At 43.2% G+C, this 23,174-nt stretch overlaps 3 protein-coding genes across 6 annotated transcripts in view; 1 reads left to right on the forward strand and 2 right to left on the reverse strand.

Annotated features, from left to right (window-relative positions):
- LOC133496472 (sodium- and chloride-dependent creatine transporter 1-like) overlaps nt 1–11,918 on the reverse strand; it is a 23,686-nt gene extending 11,768 nt beyond the window's left edge. The window contains exons 1-6 of one of the 3 annotated variants that reach the window (XM_061812109.1): nt 11,392–11,918; nt 7,373–7,681; nt 5,641–5,736; nt 2,977–3,108; nt 2,551–2,887; nt 812–944 (exon numbers count right to left, since the gene is read on the reverse strand). In XM_061812109.1, the coding sequence (XP_061668093.1) occupies nt 812–944; nt 2,551–2,887; nt 2,977–3,108; nt 5,641–5,736; nt 7,373–7,681; nt 11,392–11,422 (1,038 nt within the window). In that variant the 5' untranslated portion in view covers nt 11,423–11,918. Of the gene's footprint in view, nt 1–811; nt 945–2,550; nt 2,888–2,976; nt 3,109–5,640; nt 5,737–6,433; nt 6,453–7,372; nt 7,682–11,391 lie in introns of those variants that run through there. The other 2 variants (XM_061812119.1, XM_061812130.1) reach the window with 2 other exon arrangements.
- A 495-nt stretch (nt 11,919–12,413) lies between these two features.
- On the reverse strand, nt 12,414–20,669 carry LOC133496500 (transmembrane prolyl 4-hydroxylase-like). Its single transcript, XM_061812178.1, has 9 exons — nt 20,000–20,669; nt 19,694–19,775; nt 16,146–16,342; nt 15,943–16,033; nt 14,838–15,000; nt 14,573–14,758; nt 14,383–14,473; nt 13,524–13,647; nt 12,414–13,333 (listed from the first exon to the last, which is right to left on the reverse strand). Exons 1-9 carry the CDS (start codon nt 20,381–20,383, stop codon nt 13,119–13,121), a joined length of 1,533 nt encoding a protein of 510 aa, XP_061668162.1. The 5' UTR covers nt 20,384–20,669; the 3' UTR covers nt 12,414–13,118.
- A 1,976-nt stretch (nt 20,670–22,645) lies between these two features.
- Nucleotides 22,646–23,174, forward strand: part of LOC133496413 (cyclin-dependent kinase 17-like) — a 40,326-nt gene continuing 39,797 nt past the window's right edge. Inside the window, exon 1 of one of the 2 annotated variants that reach the window (XM_061812017.1) lies at nt 22,646–23,010. The gene's annotated coding sequence lies outside the window, so the exon portion shown is untranslated. The remainder of the gene's footprint in view (nt 23,011–23,174) is intronic. The other variant, XM_061811993.1, reaches the window with a different exon arrangement.

Genomic DNA, 23,174 nt, shown 5'->3' on the forward strand with positions numbered 1-23,174 from the left:
TGGGATGAATGTGGACTAAAATGAGTCTGACATCTCACGTGTAGGTGGGGGCCTGTCATGTTACTTTGAAAAATAGGTTGTCTGTAAACTTAAAAGCAAGACAATTTGGAAACCTCCTGTCATTGCTAAAAGTTTTTGGCAGACCTTTTCAAACATTGCCTTTGACAAGTTATGACGAAAACGCTGCCCCCGTTATCGCAAACAGTCTCGGCTACTCCTAGTCAGTACGGTGACGGTAAAGTACTGAGAAAGCACATATTTGTCTTGGTCTGGGGTGAGTATGGCCTCTCTCCAAATTGAAAATATTTACAAGGTGGAACGTTGCTAATCGGCTTACAGCAGGTTAGCCGATTCTCATTCTTTTTTTCTCCTTGCCGTTGAGATCTGGTTAGTAAAGACGCACACGAGACTTTGCACTTGGCCTGACAGTGGATGGAACAGCTCATACGACACTAAAAACTTTTCATTGGCCCTTGCTGTAAGGGATAAACGTATTTATATTTATTTATAATATGTCTGAAGTGTTGTAGTGCACATTTACATGATTAAAAACAAACCGCAGAACAACCGGAAGAATGTGAGCTCAAATGCGTTTCGGTCTAGACACTCTCACTTCACCAAAGCTGATCGGGGGTCAAAGGGCAAAATGCCACATCTATTTCGCCTTTCGTGTAATAACTGCGCAAACATTGCCTGTAACCTTGGTAGCAGCAAGAGACAGTATATAAATAGAAATAATCTATTTTGCATAAACTCAAAACATGGTACACGTCATCATGGTTTATGGTTTGTAATGCAAGATGAGACCTACCTTGCCTGTAGATTTGACACCCTTCCACATGCAGAAGTAAACAATGACCCAGGTGGCGAGAAGACACAGCACCATCTCATAGCTGATGTCACCAGGTTCATTAATCCCACCAGACAGACGGAGAACTTTGCGTCTGTGAGCAAGAACACAAGCTTCAAGACAAATACTGGGCCAAAGATAGCTAAGCAGGGTCTGAGAAAAGGCAGGCCAATTCTATATAAAAAAATGAAAATAAAATGGTCATTAAGGGTTGTGAGACAAAGGCAACGTCATTGGATGAAAATATTTGAGGACACATTTGGATCTAAATTACTTTGAGGTCATTTGAGTCATAAATGGCCAGACGTTTGCACACACCTAGACCAGTACCATGATAAGTCACTTAAAATGTGTTTAGATGATTTTGGCATGTCTTACATGCCGCTAACTACAGTGTGGAATATGTGACAAAATAATACTCAAAAAATATATTGACATTGTTTTCTTGTCGACAAGTTATTTTTTTACACATGTATTGTATTTATATGATCAAATTGAATACATTGCATGTGTCCTTGAGATGAGCGACATTAGTGACTCCATTTGGTCTTTCTGCAATTGAGGCTAAATCAGCTGTGGCTCGTTGCGGAGTAAAATATTTACACTCACGTTTTGCCATTCTCATCATATTACGTGTGTACCTGGATTTTGTCAGCGTTAAGATTTCTCCACCGTCGTGGTGAAATATCGGTTGATGTAAAAAGCTTTCAGAAATATATTTGTTAAATGTACACAGTCAGTTTGCTAACTGAATCATGTTGCTCAGTGAAAGTCCACAATGTGCTCATAAAATGCTACCATTAACCAAAAACGTCATCCGCCTTGTCAATGTCCACCCTGCAAGCAAGCTACCATATTTTGCTTCTTGCCTGTACATGTAGAACAAAGTGTGGCAGCTTGACCAGTATGCATTTTTTTTTTTAACAGCGTAACATCTGTTATTTACTACAAATACTATGAATTTCATTATCAAGTCAAAAACCTCAGAGTTAAAACGGGAAAGGTTACATTGACACGACTTTGACATGTTGCTATTGACCCATATACTGTTGATAAGTTGGAGTGTGTCATTTTGGATGTTTTCCAAAGTAATCCAGCCATGCTTTTATAGACTTTGATTTGTGCACTGCGCAATAGAAAATGGATCTTTGACAAACTACAAAGCTGGAAGCATACAAATGTCCTCCTGGTCTTTATAAGACCAGAAACAAACACTGTGGCGCAATCCCTGATTGATGAATTCACTCGGAGCTGTGTCCCCAACCTTTGTCATGGAGTGTATTTTAAAGTCTCAGGAGAAGATTGTAATTGAACTTTTTTATAGTAGTTTCAATGTGCTCCTTTACCTCCAATAGTGAATTGCAACCCTTGGATCTAATTCAATTATTCTAGAGCCACTTTTGTCCGTTGATCAAGAAGAATAGGTAGAGGTGCAAAACCAACTGTATGCATTAACCCGTTGATACTTCCACACTGAATCCTAGCATGTTTTTTTCCTCCCTCTCTGATCAATATCTTTGTCTTCAGTCATCTTGTGTATTGGTCTGAAACATTTACATGTTAGGCCTAAAAATCAATGTTGTACAAGTTACATCAGTTCAGTATTTGTTTCGGGTATTCCCTATCAGAACATTTACATTTATCCATAACAAGATGAAGGGTGTCCAAGAAATGATAATTTCAAGAGAAGAGATACATACTCCCAGAACTCGATGACAGGGGAGCGCATGTCTTCAGTCTCCACGCAGCTGACGTTAAGGAGTAACTTAGTTGAGGAGGCGTTCAGTGGCGGCCCAGAGGAGAAGGGCTTGCTGGGCGGAGCAGCGGATGATAGCTGAGACAACTGGGCAGCGCTGTGGTTGTGGCAGGCGCTGCGGAAGTCCTCCGTACAGTTGGGGGTGTTCCATGGGTGTCCGCAGGTGGCCCAAGGAAGCGGGTTGGTAAAAGAGTGGAAGAAAAAGTAGAGACCCCACACCAGAATCATGATGTAGTAGGTGTTACAGAAGAACACAATCACCATTGAGGCCAAGCCCAAACCTGGTCGGGAGAAGAGGCGCATCAGAATGTAAATGAATGAAGGAAGTAACAGCCACTGCTTACGGTTCCTGTCCGACACGGAGCGCCACCTTTGAAAAGAGGTGCGATGTTCCAGGCGGAAACGCCTCCCTGCTTCATGAACTGTCCCAAAGCGATTTCCAGGAAGAAGACGGGGATGCCCCCAATGAACACGATCAGCAAGTACGGGATGAGGAACACACCTGCAACAGGAAACACAACTCGTCACGTTGACACTTTATACTGGACGTGCAGTGCAAGGCCCGTGGAGTCATGATAAAAATGTCGGAGATACAATTTACCAATTGAATTTACTGTCCTGTTAATGTAATCCCATACCTGTATGATAGACATATCAATCCTAATATAAGTACATTGCTTCTGGTGAAATCAGACAGGTATTTTTGGGATTGTGACAACTAGTTAATTTTTCAGTACACCAATCAACACATTTTTTTCTATTCCTAAGTGTAAAAATGGCGACAGTTTAAAAGATATCAAAACTACCTGTAATTAAGACAGTAAAGTCAATTATTAATTGGTTTGATTACATGTGCAATGTTGAAAGGGGTGGGGGATGAAAGTTCCATAAATCTAGATGGACAGATAAGACATAGGGCCAGATGTCATACAAGACACTGCAACATCACAAAGTGCAAAACTAACAGGGGAACTCCAGTGCTTTGCATGAACAATGTATCCAATTGGTCATGTAATATGTATCCTATTTTGACAATGTCATGTTAAATCCTCTCTCATTTAATAGTGTTTTGAGAAGATTTTTATCAACAATTGTGAATTTTCAGGGGCGCTGCCATTTTCGCGAGTCACATGACCTACTTGCGTGGATGTGACTTGTACCGTGCCACAACAAAGGCTCGTTTACATGGGAAACCATTTATGCGCAGCGCCGATTTCTCATATTTCTCCTTGTCTGATGAAATAAATAGCATTATCGGTTGATCGGGAAGACTTAGGAATACTTCCATACAGATTTGAACCAGAGCCTGTACTTAATGTTGAATATTAGGATGGTTCTTCCGGCCGAATGAAGCAGTCTGACTACTCGGAAGCCTACGCGCGGGACATAAGTGCGTAAACAAAGGTCTCCGGGAGCTCCGAGGTGGCAGCCGCGGATGGTTCTTTGGACGGGAATGACGGGGAGTCTGACGAATGAGCTCCAGCAGCAGGCCGCGAGCCCAGCTTCCAGGTGGCGGAGGCTGTTAGCCCCGGACGCCGAAGCTAGGCTAAAGACCTCTGCCGCCTTTGTAGTCAGACTCCGCGTCATTCCGCCCGAAGAACCATCCGAATATTCAACATTAATTACAGCCACAGGTTCAAATCTGTATGGAAATATTCATCCGTCTTCCTGATCAACTGATACTCCTATTTCTCCATTAGATGAGGATAAATCCGAGAAATCAGCGCTAGGCATAAACGGTGTCCCATGTAAACGAGCCTTTGTTGCGACATGGTACATGTCACATCCGTGCACGTAGGTCATGTGACTCGCGAAAATGGCAGCACCCTTGAAAATTCGTAATTGGCGATATAAATCTTCTCAAAACACTATTAAATGAGAGAGGATTTAACATCACATTGTCAAACTAGGATACATATTACATGACCTATTGGATACACTGTTCATGCAAAGCACTGGATTTCCCCTTGAAAGCTGTGAAATGTGTCAATGCAAATGTAGGTTAGAGAAAAGTAAGAGAAACATTTTTGGTCCCTGTTTCTGAAATGGGTGAAAAGACAAGAGGGCAGAAACAGCAAAGGGATGATGGAGTTGTTCATTAGTAATTAATTCTGATAGAGTAAGCTAGGACTTTGTTCGATTGATGGGATTTGGCCCAGGGCTAGCTGCTTGTCACACACATTTTTTCAAAAAGAAAGCTTCCTTTGAATGAGTAAGATGCACCAGCACAGGAATGAGGAACATGAGGCAGTTCAAATGCAAAATATCATTTGAAGGGAATTGCAAACTACGTGATGCACCTACAGAGTCACGTGAGTGCCTGTGACGCGGCGCACAAGCTGGCTAAGAGCAAAGGAGGGAAAGATGGACGGCTCGCAAAGGAGGGAGCCCGATGGGGGAGCGGAACGATGCCGGAGCGAGAGGGGAGCTTGGCAAAAACAAAACAAAAATGACCCGCAATACGCATCGGGTCGCCTGGCAGCGGGGCAGCGTTATCGATTGACAATTTGGTGTTCATCACATGTCATTCTGTGGGAGCAGAGGGCTGTGTCGCCTTATAAGGCAACACTGGTGAGCGTGACACAAACAGAAGAGACAGAGGCGGGAGAGCGAGAGGCAGAGAAAAGAGCACGGGATGAGATGTTCAGTGTGAAAGGAATGAGTGGGGGGGGGTGCTTTTGCAGAAATACCCCCAGCCCACCTATTGGCTCAAGTTATGGACAACTCCATCCTTAATAGGCTTAAGTAAATCCTCTCTAATCATCACCGGACCGCACAAAACAGGCCGAGGAGCAGGATCACAAATAAATAAATAAGAGCATTTATTCTGTGCGATAGAGTGAGAGTTTGACTCAGCTCTTATCTGAAATTGTTGTGTTGAAAGGTCTAGTCCGGGCTGGTCAAGGGCACAAAATCAAATTGTTGAGAGGATGCGCTGACGGGCAGGGGAAGAAAGAATGTGCACAGGGCAGGTTATTGTGTGTCCATATGCTGCCTTATCAGACACAGAGAGAGCGAGAGCGAGCAAGAGCACCTTTATAGAGCTGCCAGAGTGCAGGGCAGGAGCACAGGGGGGTGGACTGTGTGAAGCAGGCCATTGTTATCCGATACCAGAAGGTGGGTATCAGAGCTGCGGGTCACAAGACACACACCACAGAGAGGGAGGGCTGGACTAAGAGACACACACACAACCACCCGTCGGCCTTAATTTCAACAAAACACATCGTAAAAAGATTGACAAGTGGGCGGGGCGCGGATAAGAGAAACTGAGGGCAAAGGTTATAATCTGAGCAGGTTACTATTGGACACGTTGGCATGGATGAAAATGGGACGGACACAGGGAGAGGAAAAGGCCTGCAGGACATCGCGTACATCTGTTAAGCGGCTATAATCAAGTGAACGGAGGGGGTGGGCGGCGGCAGGGGGGAATTTTTAGCTACGTGCTCACAGCCATGCAAAAAGGATTTGTTGGTGTACTTTCACTTTAATTTATAGCTGTCATGTGACAAAACCTTGCGTAGCCTACGATTTCTTTATCTCATCATATTGTGAAAGACCTTATTAATAACACCCCTGCAATATCCGTACTGGAGGCCTGACCTTGTCCGCTCTGCAGGATACTAGCGCTTTCTGCCAATAACAGCGAGCAGCAATGACACATCGCTTGCCGGTGTTTAACCTTAAATGCATCGTACACGTCTCGTGAAACATTAAGTGATTTGCAACGTTCTACTACACTGTGTCATCTTAACAACAGGAAGTCGACAACCTTGATGTTTTTCCACGGGCAAAGAACTGTAATGTACTCAAAGTACAACATGGCCTACCTTGTACTGTATAGTAGTTCTTAGCATTATTGGAGGTAGTTTCATTTCACATTACATTTCACATTTGGAAAAGGATACTTCTTTTTTTTTTTTTTTTTTAAATTCCAAACGTTGGTTGGTACAAAACCAAAACGAATCATGAATTTCACTCAACGGAAATTCACAGGGAATGGACGTAACTTTTGCAGTTGCTTTACAGAGACAAGTGCCCCTCCCATAGCATTTTCGCATCAAAGTCTTCTCGCTTTCTTTGTGCTCGCATCGTACGTCGCAGCAAACAGGAGCATCTCAGGTTTTCTACCATTTGGTGACGTCACCGTGCTTCTTGAGTTGTCAAGAATCATACGAGTGGAGTGAACAGATTTGACACACACACGCCTTGACCTCCGCTGAACCTGAGATTGATTCACCCAAGAATAAATAAATGGCCTAGTAGGTTTTTGTATACTTTAGAGTGCACTTGTTGAAATGACATGAAGTTAGTGTTACTATTATTATTATTGATTTTGTTCTATTGCCTTGAGGCGTGTATATTGTCTAGCACGTTTTCTTCACAGGGATCCGATCTTGGGCTCCGTCCTTCCGGTGTGCAGTTCTCCCCATGTTTATATGGGTTTATCTATGGGTTTCCCCTCCATATTTAGTGTAAGACTAACTTTTCTATAGGGGTGTGTGTGAATGGTTCATTCCGATGAAACCAATGTGAACATTTTAGTCATGATACCAAAACGCTCCTCATCACTAAACTAAACGCCATACCCACAGCGAAGCACAGCGGTTACGTCATGATGTTTTTGGGCTGTTTTACTTCAGCTGGCCTTAAACATATGTCCGAATGTGATTAATTCAGAACACAGAAACAACACTGATAGCAGAGGGTGGGCATACTTGTGCACCCACATAATTTTACACATCAAGTACTGGGCAAGTGAAACTCACCTCCTCCGTTCTTGTAGCAAAGGTAAGGGAAGCGCCACACGTTGCCCAAGCCTACAGCAAAACCCACACAGGACATGATGAAGTCCATCTGTCTGGTCCAGGTTTCTCTCTCCCCTGCCGGTCCTGCAACAGCCCCCACGTTCCCGGTCCCAGGCGCATCTCCTTCCTGAATCTGCGGCGGACCGGCACCGCCACTCTCATTGCACCCTGGACCTGCCCCGGGCGGGGGCGCAGGCACGAGGGGGAGAGCTGATCCACCGCCCTCCCCTTCCGACAGGTCTGCTTCCAACTGAGGGAGGCTGATTTCACCTGAACAAGGGAAGATGGGAAGATAACAAAAGGAAAGGGGAAATATAAAATAGTCTTATCACGAGTGAAATTAAACCACCCCTGGTAAACTGACAGGTTTTGTAATGTGCAATGGGATATTAAGGTAAGTAATTTCAATACTTTTTTTCCCCACCATTATCATCAATTATAACCGAACCTATAAAATATATCTTTTTGAGAGGGAAAGTAAAAATAAACACATGAGATGAGTTGCACACGAGTGCACACCCTCCAACAACTGGTAAGTGGCTGTCTTTAGAATTGAGCAGTAATATTCAAACATGTTAAATGGGAGTCAGCACACACCTGCCACCATTTAAATTGCGTAACTAAAGTTCAGATGTTCTAGTTGGCGATTCTTGGCAATTTTTAGGTCTCGAGTAGAAGCCTGAACGTTTTGTACAAACACAAACTGGTATTTGGAACAGTTCATAATTCATTCCAAGGCTCCAGATAAGTTATTGTTACCACTCAACCTTCGGGCTTCGGCTATAAAATCATAAAAATTATATATTATATATCCATCAATCCATTTTATTTGTACATTTATCTTGGTCTCTCTTTTTTTTTAATCCCAAAAACCATGTATATGAATGTGGGTGTGTAAATATTTTTCATTATTTTTTTTTTTAGCTCCATTGTATGTGGGTGGAAGCAAAGAGATTGTGTGTTGTTGGATAAGTACTACAAACATGGCTTCAGGCTTTGAGAAATACTTCGCATCATATCTTCAGCGTGCTGCCCTGACAGATTATGTTTATACTCATATTGCAGTTGTGTTGTCATCACGGAGTGAACCCCTCCCCCGACATTCATTGCGCCTGTCTGCATCTCAGTCATGATGATTAGTGTGCTGCAGCAGATCGCAATAAACTGACCACGCTATTTGTGGACCTCGGGATTCTGTGCTGGTCATTTTACCAAGCGCCCTCTTTTTCGGTATTTTGGATGCACCACGGTTGAGTGTGCAAAAAGAAAAATCAACAATCTCATCATCCTGGGCATACAGTTGCGCGATCATCGGCGCAGCCTACTCTCTCGTGGATGCAAAGTGAGGCAGCTCAATCCAGATCAGAGCAGTTTGAGGTGTGTGTGATCTGAAGACGTAATAAAGTGGACGCTTGATGGAATGGCTGTGCATCCGGGGTGCGAATCTGCCTCATGAGGAATAGATGAGAAAATGTATGCAGTCTTTAGTTTCAGCATGATAGAATACCAATTATACTACAATTAGGATGATAATATAATTAATTGTCCCTTTGTTTTTGAAGATTGTACGTCATTCCTTCCGTTCTTTCGCTTTGTGTCGTTTACCCTGTTCAGGGTCACAGGTGACCTGGAACCTATTTTAGTTGACTGTGGAAGAGAAGCAAGCCAGTTAGTCGGAGGGCACAAAAATTCACAAATACGCACAATGTACGAGTCTTCAAAAACCTTTCATACATTGTGGGGTGTAGAAAGAAGCCAAGGTATATAGCCAAAAACACTTTACATAAGGAGGCCATAGCCCAGAGTTCGACCCCATAACCTTTGACTGTGAGGCAGATGATAATCCCATTAATTTTACAGCCACTACTCAATGGAATGGGAAGACACACGCTGGGGTGACAAGAAAGTTTTACTTGAGTTGGACGTGGTGTGCCTTGCTCATTAAACCAATTTCCACTCATTTACTGAGACTGAGATTGAACTGATTGAGCATGAATGGGAAATTTGGGCGGCAGTGACAAATTTCGAGTACTGTGGTGTAGACATCGACCAATTGTACCGATATTGGGAATTTTTAAATAGATTGGCATTGTTTTTTTTTTTTTTTTTTCAATTTGATGTGCTGCTCTCAAGAAATTATTATTTCAGCTCCGATGCAGCCACACCGCTCTCTCCTGTCATGTCTCCAACATTGTTCCACCCACAGCGCCATCTTATTGGTTACACAGCCACAGCATGAGTAAGGGCAAAGGCCATGTGAAGCAGAAGAACTTATCGTGAACCCACATCGGATAGACAACAAGGTTTTCTTGTGTGGCGAAGCTCTGGACATCAAAGCTCATGTTGAAAACTCTCCCAAAATTGTAATAAACATGCCAATGCTCTACATCTCACAACTAGTACGAAGGTTACGTTGCAGTGAGCAGCCGAGTAACGCAGGAGCGGCGTAAACATTTGCGGCAGCTCTGCTAGCTCGGAGTATCTACCGACTTGTCTGATAGTTACTTGAGAGAAACTTGCTGATAATATTGCTATGGAAACAGTGTGATACCAAAGGTATCTGTGTGAGAGGAGGTGCGCTAAAAAATAATAATTCACTTGTCTTTATTATACGCATAGGCGGAGCCCTATTTCCTTTTAGCGAAACATTAGTTCACCGATGTGACTCCAAAGGCAATTGGCAAATTGGCAATCGAGGAATGTATGCAATGTGGAGAATAGCGTGTATATACTGTACATGAAAAACTACTGTTCACAACTACCACAATAACATGACGTTAATGGTTCTACTAGCTTGGAGTACCTCCAATATTTCTGAGAATCAACTGAAATATTGCTGTTGATGACGTCCGTGTGGAAACAGTCAGTGACTGGAGAAGCATGTGTGGGACTGTCAGAGAGTAAGAAACTCAATTCAGTCTTGTTTTTTTTCCAGAGAAGTACGCTGAGATGAGGGCTGACTATTTTTTTTATTTTTTATTTTTTGCGTAACATAAGCTCGCTAGGCCTGCTCTAAATGCTGAGCAGACTCAGTGGGAGAATCTGTTATGTTGAGAATAGCATGAGTTTGCGTGAAAGAGACCTTGCGAACTCTAGAATAGACGACTACTAACGTTGCTTGGATCGTTCTGATTCTGTGATGTAAAAAGTGAAGTGAAGATGAGATTCTATGGGCTATTTAGTGTTTAACAGTTGGCTCAATCTCTTGCAACAAGGCTGCTAAATATATTGATATAGAAATAGCAACAGCAGTAAATATATGTGTAAGAGAGTAAAATTAAGTGATTCAGTGATTTATCTGAACAAACCGGAGGAATACTTAAATACTGTGAGCTCATTAAAGCCCTGAGGGATGTTTGTGTTCTGTCAGGAGTTTTGTTCCACTCATAGGAACTATGATGCTTTTTATGTAGCTTTTGTCATATTATTCATTAATAATGTAGCAGCATAGTTTTACATGACAGGGTCCCTACTGTTGGAATGTTAAAATGTAAAATCTAATAAAGAAATCAAATTTTTAGTCTACTCAAATTCTGAAATACTTTAACCACGGTGAGCTGAGCAGATGTCAGCATGTGGCCCACCTTTAACACTTTCTTTTTTTTAAACCCTTGTTGCAGATGAATGGACCTAAACGTAAAGGTGCAGTCTGGCAGTATTTCAATCAAGCAATAACACCTGGGAATGCAGTGATGACAAAACATGCGATGATGAAATCAGCATGGGAGCAACAATTACAAAATATTGTATTTTGTTTGGTTGGATATTGTATTTTACAAATTATTTCAGCCAATCTTTAGACTTTTGCTGCAAATGAATATTGGGTCCAAATCGCAGCCATAGGCATTTGTAACTAGCAATACTTGGTATCGGTCCTGAAAAACCCACATTAGTGGATCTCTACTGTGGTGCATATGAAGGTACAGGTATGACTCATTCCACTACCACATAATGAGAAAAAAATTATGCACCATACTCACCTAGACTAGTTTCTCCCAACTCGGGTGACATGTTGTTTAACTGCCAGAAAAAAAAAGGATAATTTAATTTATAATGGGGGGGGGGGGGGGGAGTGAGGGGTGAGCTGGCTCTTGGTGTTTAGACGAGGGAGGGAAAACGTGCCAAGAGAGGCAGAAAGATATTTAGCACCATGCAGTGTGCTCCAGTTGTCTTTTCTGATTTTCTCAGTTTATTTTGCCTCTTGGAAATACAAAAGATGCAATTAAGAATAGTAGTTTTTCCCCCCTACACGTTGGAACGCCTCAGCACAGCCAAGAGATTTTTTTTAAATGTCAGCAGGCGCCGTGGGACGCAGGAGATTCAGAAGCAGTCGACGAAGCACTTGAAGGTAAGCCTGAAGAATCTCATGGAGGACCGTTAGACGAAAAAAAGCTGGCGCCTTAGGGTGAACGGGTGTTTTTTTTTTAAATGTTCTTTTCTTTAAAGCGTTGTTTAAAAAAAAAAAAAGCCGATTCAAGAGTCCGTGGTGGGTGTTCTGGTGATGCCGCGGTGCGACAGACGCAGACTGAGAGAACAAGTGACGCTCCAGACGTTGTCGTCACCCCTGCACCCCTCCCCCGCTGCCGGGCTGTGATTGGCTGATGGGAGGGCGCACGGACACGGCATCGTCGTCGTCGTCATCAGAACCCGCTACCGCACAATCCCGTGGATGGATGGCTTGATTGCAGCGCCGACGTCACCGCGAATCACGCCAAGAAGGCTTTCAAATTGCACCTTCACGGCGGTTGCCATGTTGGGCCGAATGAACCTGCAGGTGCACCACCCCCCCCCCAAAAAAAAAAAAAAAAAAAAAAACCTCTCCACCTCCATGCTGGCACTAATATTAAGACTTTCACCGCATCACACACTACAGGACACTTCATGGGGGAACCATTTAGGACACTTGCGTGAATGCAAGATTGATGGCTTGCAGTCTGGATTCAGCGTTTAATAATCTGCACCACAGTCCTGCTGACCATCAGCCATCTATTACAGCCGCTGCAGTATTTTTAATGGTCTGTCACATTTTTCACACGCACGATCCTGCCAACCGGCTCATGTGCTACAGCTGACATCTGGTGGACAAAGCGTGAACTACTGGGATCGCGTGAAAATGAAAACGAGGACAACATTTGAACGTTTTCATACACTTCATTTCATAAAACAACACTCAGTGCAACGCCAATAAATATGTATTCCAATAATGTCACTTGTCAAAAAGGTAATAAATAATTAAATATACAAGTATCATTAAATATACAAATTAAATTATTGAATGACTGGAATGTGACAAAGTGAAGAGCATCTATAACTATTGTAAAGCAGTTGGGAAAAAATCGTTTAGAGCTCACTCTAAGATTCACAATTAGATCCCATAAAATGGCAAAAAAAAATGCTGAAACATTCTAAGATATAGCTTTAGAAGTGGTGAAGTGAAGGTTCAAGTTACCTTCATTTCAAACATTTTGTTCCTTTGTGATATTTAATTTAAGGCATGATTAATTTCAAATGTATTTTTTGCATCTATTGAATCTAAATGCATCAACCCAGTTGAGCTCTATTGTAATGCTGATCTTTTCTTAAAAAACATCATGATACATGATTGGGCAAATTGTGCAACAGTGAACGATTTTCATATAAATGTATACAAGACTGAGCTAAACATCTGTCAAGGGGTGCACATGATGAGTAAGTAAGAAGGGCTTGGCTAGAGATCCTGATGGAGGTTAATGTGCGAAAGCGTTTGGGAATGTTCCTCCACGCCTGACTTCGCTCGATGCCCGTCGGCAACTAGTCTCTGGTAACGGGCCTGCCGCTGGTGGTCTGGATCCACATTTATCCAACTGTTGGCGACCCACTTCAGGCCGCGTTTCACCGGGCAGTCCCCGTGCAGTGAATACTCATCCAGCTCGCCCATCCAACCTTAGGAGGCAAGAGAATGAGGAAACATATTTTTACTTTGACTTAAGTACAATGTGTGAGTACTTTTCCTACCTCTGCAAAATGGGACACAAAAGATGCAGTAGCTGAAGATGTTCTTTTTCCACCCCCCACGTATAGTCACATTAACACAGTAGCTACTGCAGTAGTTACTGAAGCATTCTATTCTTACCTTGGCCATCAGAAAGATGGTTGTACAAGAGCAGTGCTGTCCCCACAGTGGGTTTTATTCTCAGGTTCCCTTGACCACATGTCTTCCGGGTGTCTGTTAAATCAACTCCATCTTGGACCAGTGCCTGGATCACACACGCAGGTGTAAATGCCTTGTGTGTGCGCAGTAATCGGTTGTTGTCCTACACTATGTTGATTTGGCTATCGGATTCCTTGTCATGCGTCAGCACCATGCGCATGTGACCAACAGAAATCACGTCATGGGCAGCTGCCTTTCTTTTCTAGTGCAGGGCACGTTTAGGAGGCAGTGAGTCCAATCATATCTTGAATTCCATTGAATTTGTTCCGTGACTAAACTTACTCACATAGCAAACACATTTTCTCTATTGAACTGAGCTGAAATGCCATTATTCTGTTCCAGCCCCCAAAAACGGTTACCTGTTCGTAATAAAGAAAAATACCACTGTGTTGTATAAAACAAAGCAATAGAGATTGTAAAAAAAAAAAAAAAAAGCCAATTTCATTGTATGTTTAATAAAGAGAAACAGCTCTGTATGGTATAAAAATAAAGTGAAACAATTGATGGCTGGCTTTTAGGGGCATGGCCTTGTAAGTGTCCTCAAAACCTGGAGTCAGTCGGGTTGACCACTTTTTCCAGTCTGTCCGTTTGCTCCATGCTCCTTGTGAGTATTCTAATTTTGTTTTTGTGTGTTCATTTGTTTGTTCCATTCACATGATGAATGTGCCCCCCCCCTTTTTTTTTACCCAAGAAATCAACCAAAATGGCCCATGACTACAAAATCTGACAAGTTGGAGGAAACGAACATGAGGAAACAATTTTATTGCAGAAGAATGCTCACCAGTTCATCATAGGTACGGTTGTCGGCCACAGGAAACGTAGTCTCCCCGCCCTCCTCGACGGGGTTGAGGTAGATCAACACAGTAAGATACCTGGGACCAAGTAAGGAATACATAACACAAGCATGGTCATTCATGTGAGTTAATGTCACTACGAATACATCACAGCAAGAATTTCAAAAGGACAAATACCTGCAGGAGACCTCAGTAAGGTCAGAGGCTATCGCCGCCAGCCGTGTGTGCGAGCAGGCGGTCTCTACGTGGGGAGGGCTGCTGTCGTGATGGGCGTCGCTGAAGTCTCCGAGCTCAAACCGAAACACTCGCAGCAGCTCGCTCATGTCGACCAGCGCGGTCGGCAGGCGGGTGAGGATGATTACTCTGAACGAAGGGTAAGAGTGCCTATTTCAAATCCGGTAAATGGGATGTGAGATAAGGTGTGCATGTTCAATGGAATTACCTCCTCCTCAGTGCCTGCAGCACATGGTGGGATCCGGGCCCTTGATGAAGTACCGTATATTTGCTTCTCTGCTTGAACTCACTCCGGAGCTTCCCACTCTGCTCCTGTCCCGGGTTTTGGGATATGTCGTAAACACCCTTAAACTCCTCCAAGCTGAGCATTCCTGTTAAGGGATGCAGCTGCACTCCATTAGTGAACCTGAACACAACACTTCACTGTAATAGAAAATAAAGATAATCGTCCAGTCTACTCTTACTATCGCTTCGTCACTCCAAATACACTTCTCAGAAAAAGGTGGGGATAATTTGCTTTTAGGTGCGATTTTAGGATGAAGCTAGAATTCTACAGTTGAACCTGCTTAAAAGATTTTCAATGTCCAGCTGTTCAATCTGACACAGAACCCAAATTGAGCCAGAACATAAGATTTAAAAGTTGAAGACGCGAGCTTCATACCGCCGCTGCAGCTTGCCTTGGTCACAATTTCGATCCTTAATTGAAAGCTGCTTGCATCTACAAAGGAACCTCCTCACCCAACAAGAAGTGAATTGATTCAGAAAATTTGCTGAATTGATGCAGAATTGGGAGGGTAAGTATTGTGATGTTTTAATGAATCAATGTTTATCCCAACCACTACTTTACAATCTCTCAGCATCTCAGTTGCAACCTGCTGATGACAGTTAAGTGGCCACTTCCTGTTTGAAGCCTCACAATGGGGAGGGACAGTTGACCAATTATGAAGTGTCAGCTTGGTCTCTTGATGTAAAAATTTGAACAGCTTGATGAAGACCAGTTTTAACGGAACCAGGAGATGATTTGGTCAATTTGTTGATCAAACACTTGAATTTGAATTAGAATTTCTGCAGCAAGTTGTGCAAAGAAATATTGAAACATTGAACATTCTAAAGTTTAGAGTCAATTACATTGCAATGCATCCTAACAAGGTTCTGCCTGAAATTTCACCCCAAAGCCCAATACATTTAACTTTCTTGTGAGTTGTGAATCCAGTGGGAGGAAAACGTACGTAAGTATTTGAAAATTCTCACATTTCTGCCAGGAAAAAAATAGAAATGTCATAGAAGGCCATCCGACATCCATCTGTACATACCTGTTGAGCAGGCTTCCAGACCAGCGAGTATCTGTCGCAGGTTCTCAGGGCTCAACCAAGTCCCATCTCGAGAGCGCGAGTGACTCACAATCTGGAGAAGTTTTTTTTTTTTTTTTTTTTTTCAGGAAATGTAGACAATCTTCATGCTTCTCAAAACTGTTCATGCAGTATGGAAACGGAAATAAATAGCGTTTAGTTGTCACCTCTTGTTTCTGCAGCAACCCGTCCTGATTGAGATCCAACAGACTGAAGACTTCCTCGGTGCTAAGAGATAGCAGTGGCTGGTTTGACTCTTCTTGCCCCCTGCCGGCTGCTGTCATCTGGCTTTCCGTCAAACCCTTGAGCTGAGCCAACTGCACCAGCACTCGGCACTCCTCTTCTGACAGGAAGCCAGGGATCTCTGAGCAACAAATATTAAATAATAAAGCAGGGCACACAATGGTGCAGGCCGCAAATGATGTTATAATTAACACATGCTCATCTGGTGGTGAGGAAGCATTTATTTGCTTCTTCATAGTCACCGGACAGCCACAACAGTTGCACAAAAAGTCAAATTCATGGAGTTTAATTTTCATGGCAACCCGCATTTGCACATGATATGCCATAAAATTCGATTTTCAAGGGCCCAGATTAGCCCATTAAGTCTCAGGACTTCTAAAAAATAAATACAATACAAAAAATAAGAAAAGATAAAAATACTTATTTGCAAGAGTGCGCGATAGCTTTTCATTTAAGAATATTATTGTTTTTAGTGTGCAGTGGTGTACAATTGTATCTAATATTTTGGTTACTTAATCCATCCATCCATTTTCTTAGCTGCTTATCCTCACAAAGGTCGCGGGGTGTGCTGGAGTCTATCCCAGCTGTCAACGGGTAGGAGGGGGTACACCATGAATTGGTTGCCAGCCAATCACAGGGCACATAAAGAAAGACAACAGCTGCACTCACAATCACACCTTGGGGCAATTTAGAGTGTCCAATTAATATTGCATGTTTTTGGGATGTGAGAGGAAACCGGAGTGCCCGGAGAAAACCCACGCAGACACGGGGAGAACATACAAACTCCACACAGGCAGGTCCAGGATTGAACCCGGGACCTCAGAACTGTGAGGCCAACACTTTTCTAGCTGAACCCCCGTGCTGCCCTGGATTACTTCAATTAATTACAAAAAAAGTCACTCTGTATAAAAAATACAAGTGTATAACACTGCAAGCATGCTAAATCTATTGTAATTATTACTGCTTTAAAAAAAAAATGAACAAGGCTGAATATTTGATATACCTAATGTATGTCCCATAATGTTTTTTCTGATACATCTTACATTAAATAAAAAAACAAAAAACATTTTCTCTCACAAGAGACTGAAAATAGTCCCAGATTTTTCTTTACAGCAAAATAACAAGTCACAAGGTGACTTTGGCAAATACTCAATTTGGGAAATGAAAGCTTCACATCTTGCCAGCCCGCTTTTTGTCAAGGCTGGAAAAGGGCATACACGGAGCACATCCTGTCCAAAGCAGTGATGAGGCAAAAGTAATCAAGAACATTGAAAGTGCTTCTGACAGGCTCATTCTGATCAAAAGTCATCTCAAGCAATGAGAATTTGGAAGTAAGTGCTATCGCTCCTCGTGGTGAAAAAAATAGAATAGTGGACTAGAGTAGACGAGAATGTAATACTGTCGTTAATAATAAATGACAAAAAAAAAAAAAAAGCGTCACTGTACAATAGCCAACCGAAAGAGAGTTCCTACAATCTATGCCAATGATCTTGTGGTTTGGACGTGTGTGAAACCTTCGACGCAAAAGTACTTGATAAACATGTTTAGCAAGAAAACACAGACCCACTGAAGTCTAGGAACACCCTAACCTAACCCTACTTCCTAAGAAGTGAATATGGATTATAATATTACTGAATGGTTGACTGTAATTCCTATTCCCGTAGAAGGTGACGACTAACCTGTGGCCAGGGACTAACTGATCAAAAAGGGTAGTATGAGACCAACATCCGAGATCTGCCCCAAATTACACCAGATCCATTCCTGGACGAGCCATGATTAAACTGATGCCCACATCTGTTTAACTAATCTAATTAGTGGCTTTCTGTTGTCTCCTAAATGACTTCTGACAAATGTTTGCAACACACTCCACAGAAATAAAACCCATCATCACAAGTCCTGTTTTGTGTATTGTATCAAATCCGTTATTCACCTTAGAAAGATCTCCAAGTGGAGGCACTGAGTACTTCTCGTCAGATCTGTCAATTGCGTTAATAAAAGAAAGGCTTCCGGTTGCTTGTACAGTACACACCTTGTTTGTCTGCCGCGTCTCCATCACTCGACTCACTTAGTTAATCCTCATTGTCCAGTCAAGCCTGATTAATGTGAACAGCTGAGACGAATGAAGTGGAGCTGAAACACTCACTTCTACCTCCCTCCACCCCCTGCTCCCTCCCTTGAAAGAAAGTGACCTGCTTGAACAGTCATGTCACAACTACACAGCACTGCACTCTCATTTAATTGTGTTTTGAGAAGATTTTTATCGACAATTACGAATTTTCAGGGGCGCTGCCATTTTCCCGAGTCACATGACTTAGGTGTGCGGACATGATGTGTAAGGTGCCTCACCAAAGGCTTCCATTACATTGTGCTCAGCGCTGATTTCTCGGATTTTTCCCTCATCTGATGACGAAATAGCAGTATCGGTTGCTCAGGAAGATGGAGGAATACTTCCATACAGATTTGAACCCGTGGTTGTAAATAATGTTGCATATTCGGATGGTCCTTTGAGCGGAATGACGCCTGACTACTGTCTGATTAGTCGGGGGCCTACGCGGGACGTAAGTGCGCAAACAAAGGCCCCCGGAGCTCTGGGCCGGCAGACGCGGATGGTTCTCCGGACGCGAATGACGTGGAGTCCGTGAATCCGTGAAATCAGTGCTGGGCACAATGTAATCGAGCCTTTAGTGCGGTACCTTACATGTCACATCCGCGCACGTAAGTTATGTAACTTGCGAAAATGGCAGCGTCACTGAAAATTCGTAATTGTCGATAAAAATCTTCTTAAAACACCATTAAATGAGAGAGGATTTAACATCACATTGGCAAAATAGAGTACATATTACATGACCTATTGGATACATTGTTCATGCAAAGCACTGGACTTCCCCTTTAAACTATAAAATCGTCCTTTGCACTCCTTACATAGGATTTCAGTAAATTTTCTGTCTAGACCCAAAATAATTTAAATTAAGACAATCAATTAAACTTAACTTTGAACTTGCATATAAGATTTTAGATGTGTGTCGCCACTCTCCAACTGATTTTCCAAGGGAGAAAGGTTTAAATCCTAGGTCTGCACTTACACATCTTTGTTCATTTTAAGAACAATCAAAAGCCCAGTGAACTAATTCTCTGTGTTCATCTCTAATCTATCTTGACAGTAGTGAAACTGTGTTTCACTCAGCTCAAGCACAGTCCAAAAAAGCCTGTCAAGGTTCTCACTGATTGGAAAACTAATTGTCCTGAAGGACGGACCCTTGCTGGGGGGGACAGATCAGATATCACACGACAACATCAGCCAGGTAGCACAGTCCTGGTGACAGGAATGATGCAGGCAGATCAGCTGGTGGTCAACAAGGCTTATGCCTGGAAGATGGGGAGCATTGGGAAAATTTAAACATTGTCGTTGTAGAAGCCAAGCTCAGGATGGGAAGTGGAACCAGAATGAAAGAGAATACCAAAAAGCACTTACCGAATAAGAGAGGCTTCAGGCTGAGCGTCGTCATCTTGTGCATTCTGTCCGATACAAGAGACACTGGCTGAACATGTCCCACCTAAGATGGAACATGGATGACATCAGGGTTGCTTTTGCTGTCATTTCAACACAGAAAAATCAACAACATTGACCTGCCAGGTGCGTTGTCATTTTTAGCTTGGTAGTCAAATCCAAAACAAGAATTTTAAGTTCAAGCAGTGATGTTGGATTCACAGCAAAACACGCAAGGTTGCAAGTCACAAAGCAAACAACCGACAACAGTTTTTCAAGCAGTTCACCTACCCTGATCCCCTCAATTCGCGGAAGTCTAAATCTATGACTTTGATCCGCTATACGGGGATCTCTCTCGGGAGGCGCAGTGGGATGGGTGGAAGGGCTTTCCGCGTCGCCGACAGATGGAGAAGAATGCCGGTCATCACTGACAAGATCCCCGTGGCCATTACTGTAATGCACGTACAGCAATAGGGCGATCACATTCAGGATGTAGACGTGGAAGAAGACCATCACCACGACGAAGTAAGCCCGAGAGCAGATGCTGCTCCTCTGGACCGGCAGTCGAGTGGAGCGTATGCGAAGCTTGTCGGGCGACGGCGATGCCATTCCGCCGACACCCGAGTCCTCCTCATGCCGTAGATTTTCCTGAATGTTCTCCATATGTCCTTCCATCCAGTTCAATGTTAATCTGAGTTACTTATATCTGCCTGATAACATTAGCCGGATGCTGAGCTCTCTCTGCCTGTAAGTTGCCATAAAAAAATCATGACTTCAACCACAGTTTTGCTCAACTGAAAGAGGCTGTTCCTAGCAAAACCGCAAATATGAAAACGATCATATTCTGGCGTTATTGACTATGACATTATGCACTAAATCCCCGAACCCAGCACCCGCCAATTAGCTTGCAGCGGGTCTTAGCAACCTAACAGGACGATCATATTTTCAACTTCCGGTTGGATTTCATCCGACAGCGACCTCTATTGGCCAACATTACTTTACTGAAACTTTCATGTTTCCAGTAAAGAGTTGAGAACAGAATCTCGTTTGCATTGCCGACCTGGAAAACACAAACTGTGTAAAACACAGCAAATTAAACGCAAATACAAAAATTACACTGTACAATGTGATATAGTTACATATTCACACAACAAAATATGTAACATCATAGCACCTGATGAATGAAAGGTTCATAACAGGCTAGTAACATGCAATAATTAAGCATATATGTGCGTTCATCTGAGATGACACGCTGTGGCGACCCCGAAAGGGACAAGGCGAAAGAAACTTACTTACTAATCAAGTTTTCTATTTGTTGTAGTGATCCACTTGTTTGGCGGAAATTTAGAAATATGGATCAAAAGTAGTGCAGACTTTGAGAACGAAGAGGTGAGTAAAACCGCTGCAAAGGAGTGTGGATTGTGGTATGCATACTGAGCAGAGAACGACAATGGTCGGGTGGGGGTGGGGGTTGGAAATGTGTTTTATAGTTTAAAAAATGTGTAGAATTAGTGTGGGAGTGAAGAGAAGGCCAATTGTGTGGTACTTGTAGAAGTCCATTTATCCATCCATTTTCTGAGCCGCTTATCCTCACGTGGGTTGCGGGACTGCTGGAGCCTATCCCAGCTACCATCGGGCAGGAGGCCAGCCAATCGCAGGGCAGATAGAGACAAACAACAGTCGCACTCACAATCACGCCGAGGAGTAATTTAGAATCTCCAATTAACGCACGTTTTTGGGATGTGGGAGGGAACCGTAGTTGCCGGAGAAAACCCATGCAGGCACGGGAAGAACATGGAAACTTCATACATGGGGCTGGGATTTGAATCCCGGTCCTCAGAAATATGAGGCCAACGCTCTCCAGCTGCTCCACCGTGCCGCCCGGTTGTAGAAGTGGTCCAGCATCAAACCTATGCAGAAGATCAGCTGTGGCGACTCCCAAAGGACAATCCGAAAGTCAAAGGAAAACATGCAGCTTTCCAATCAAAACCACATGATGGCGACAAAAGGGAAGCTTCTCCTTCTCCTCAAACGTTTTTTCTCTCTCGGATGGATGGATGAGATTGGAGAGGCAGACCGGGAGACCCCAAACTAGAAATGAGCAGTTTACACGTTTGTTTCACTTTATTATTAGGGCTTAATGTGCAACATGCAAACACAACATTTTCTATAGCACATCCCTCAATCAGTCATACAAATCCAATTTTTGGCATCTTTAGAAGATAGCGCATAACCTAAATCAAATCAAATCATATGAAATTTAAAACAATTGACAAAATTTAAACATTCAAAACAATTAATAGTAACACAAGAACTAAGATTAAAAAAAAATCTTATTTATACCTGTGTGTTTATAGGGTTGATTTTTTTTCTTGTCAAATTTATAATGACATCCCCCCCCCCATTTCAAATCATATTTCCCCATTGAAACCAATGGAAACGTCATGTATTCTCTCCAGCCTATCCTCAAGAAAACAAAATCATGTATTTCTTTTACAAGGAAAACTAGCTCTCTATAACACTACACACTGTAAAAAGTCCTTTCAATGTAACGAATTCGAACATGTGCACCAGTTCCACATGATTAAAACGTGTTCAACCAAGATTGTTTACTTTTGAGGAAAAGAGAACATTACAGCTATCACTTGACAGCTATAGGTTACAATGTTTGCCCTCATTTTGATAGCGCTAACGAAGTGGTGAATATTCTCACCGCATTTGCATACATCTCCATTCATTATTACAGAGGTTTTTCTCTGAGGTGCATATTAAAATAGGACTGATGGTGGAGGAACGTCTAATTTCCCACAAGGCAGCCCCACGCTCCCCCTCGTGGAGTGCATGTATGAATTTATCTCGGGCCGTTTTGGGGGGGTTGATGTGGCGGCCCCCTCCCCCCCACCACCCCCATACCCTGTGCACGTCCCTTTCACTCCATGCGGTGCTTTCCGGGATGACGCCAGCGCCCGCCTCCACTTGAGGTGGACGCACACCCACAACGGCAGCACCGGCAGCGGTATGGCTGATCATCACCGACCGGGACGACGGCTCGCGTGAGCCCGAGTCACGACCGATTATGCGTGACGGCAGACCGCCCGTGCAACGTCTCAGGCGGCGGGACGCGGCGTAAACATCCGGAAAGAAGACTTGACCGACGGCCCGTGTTGCGTTTTGCCGCAAAGTAGTTGTCGGTACGTTGTCGCAGTGGATCCAGCGAGCGTGCTCCTTCCTGCGTGGATTTCCCAAAACACGAGGGCAACAATCGTCTCCCCTGAGCTGAAGCACGAGTCGGTGACCCGCTGGTACGTTCTAGTTTCTGTTCATTCTTCACTCATTGTTAGGGGCTACTCGCGAGAGGCCAAGTTTAACCCGCGTGCCTGTGTTTTACCTGCCTTTGCAGGTAGACGTTTTTGAGTACACAACAGTGCACTAAACCTCTGTGCATTGAAGTGACAATACAAGTTTA

The sequence above is a fragment of the Syngnathoides biaculeatus genome, chromosome 2 (genome assembly GCF_019802595.1).
Source record: "Syngnathoides biaculeatus isolate LvHL_M chromosome 2, ASM1980259v1, whole genome shotgun sequence".
Taxonomy (NCBI): domain Eukaryota; kingdom Metazoa; phylum Chordata; class Actinopteri; order Syngnathiformes; family Syngnathidae; genus Syngnathoides; species Syngnathoides biaculeatus.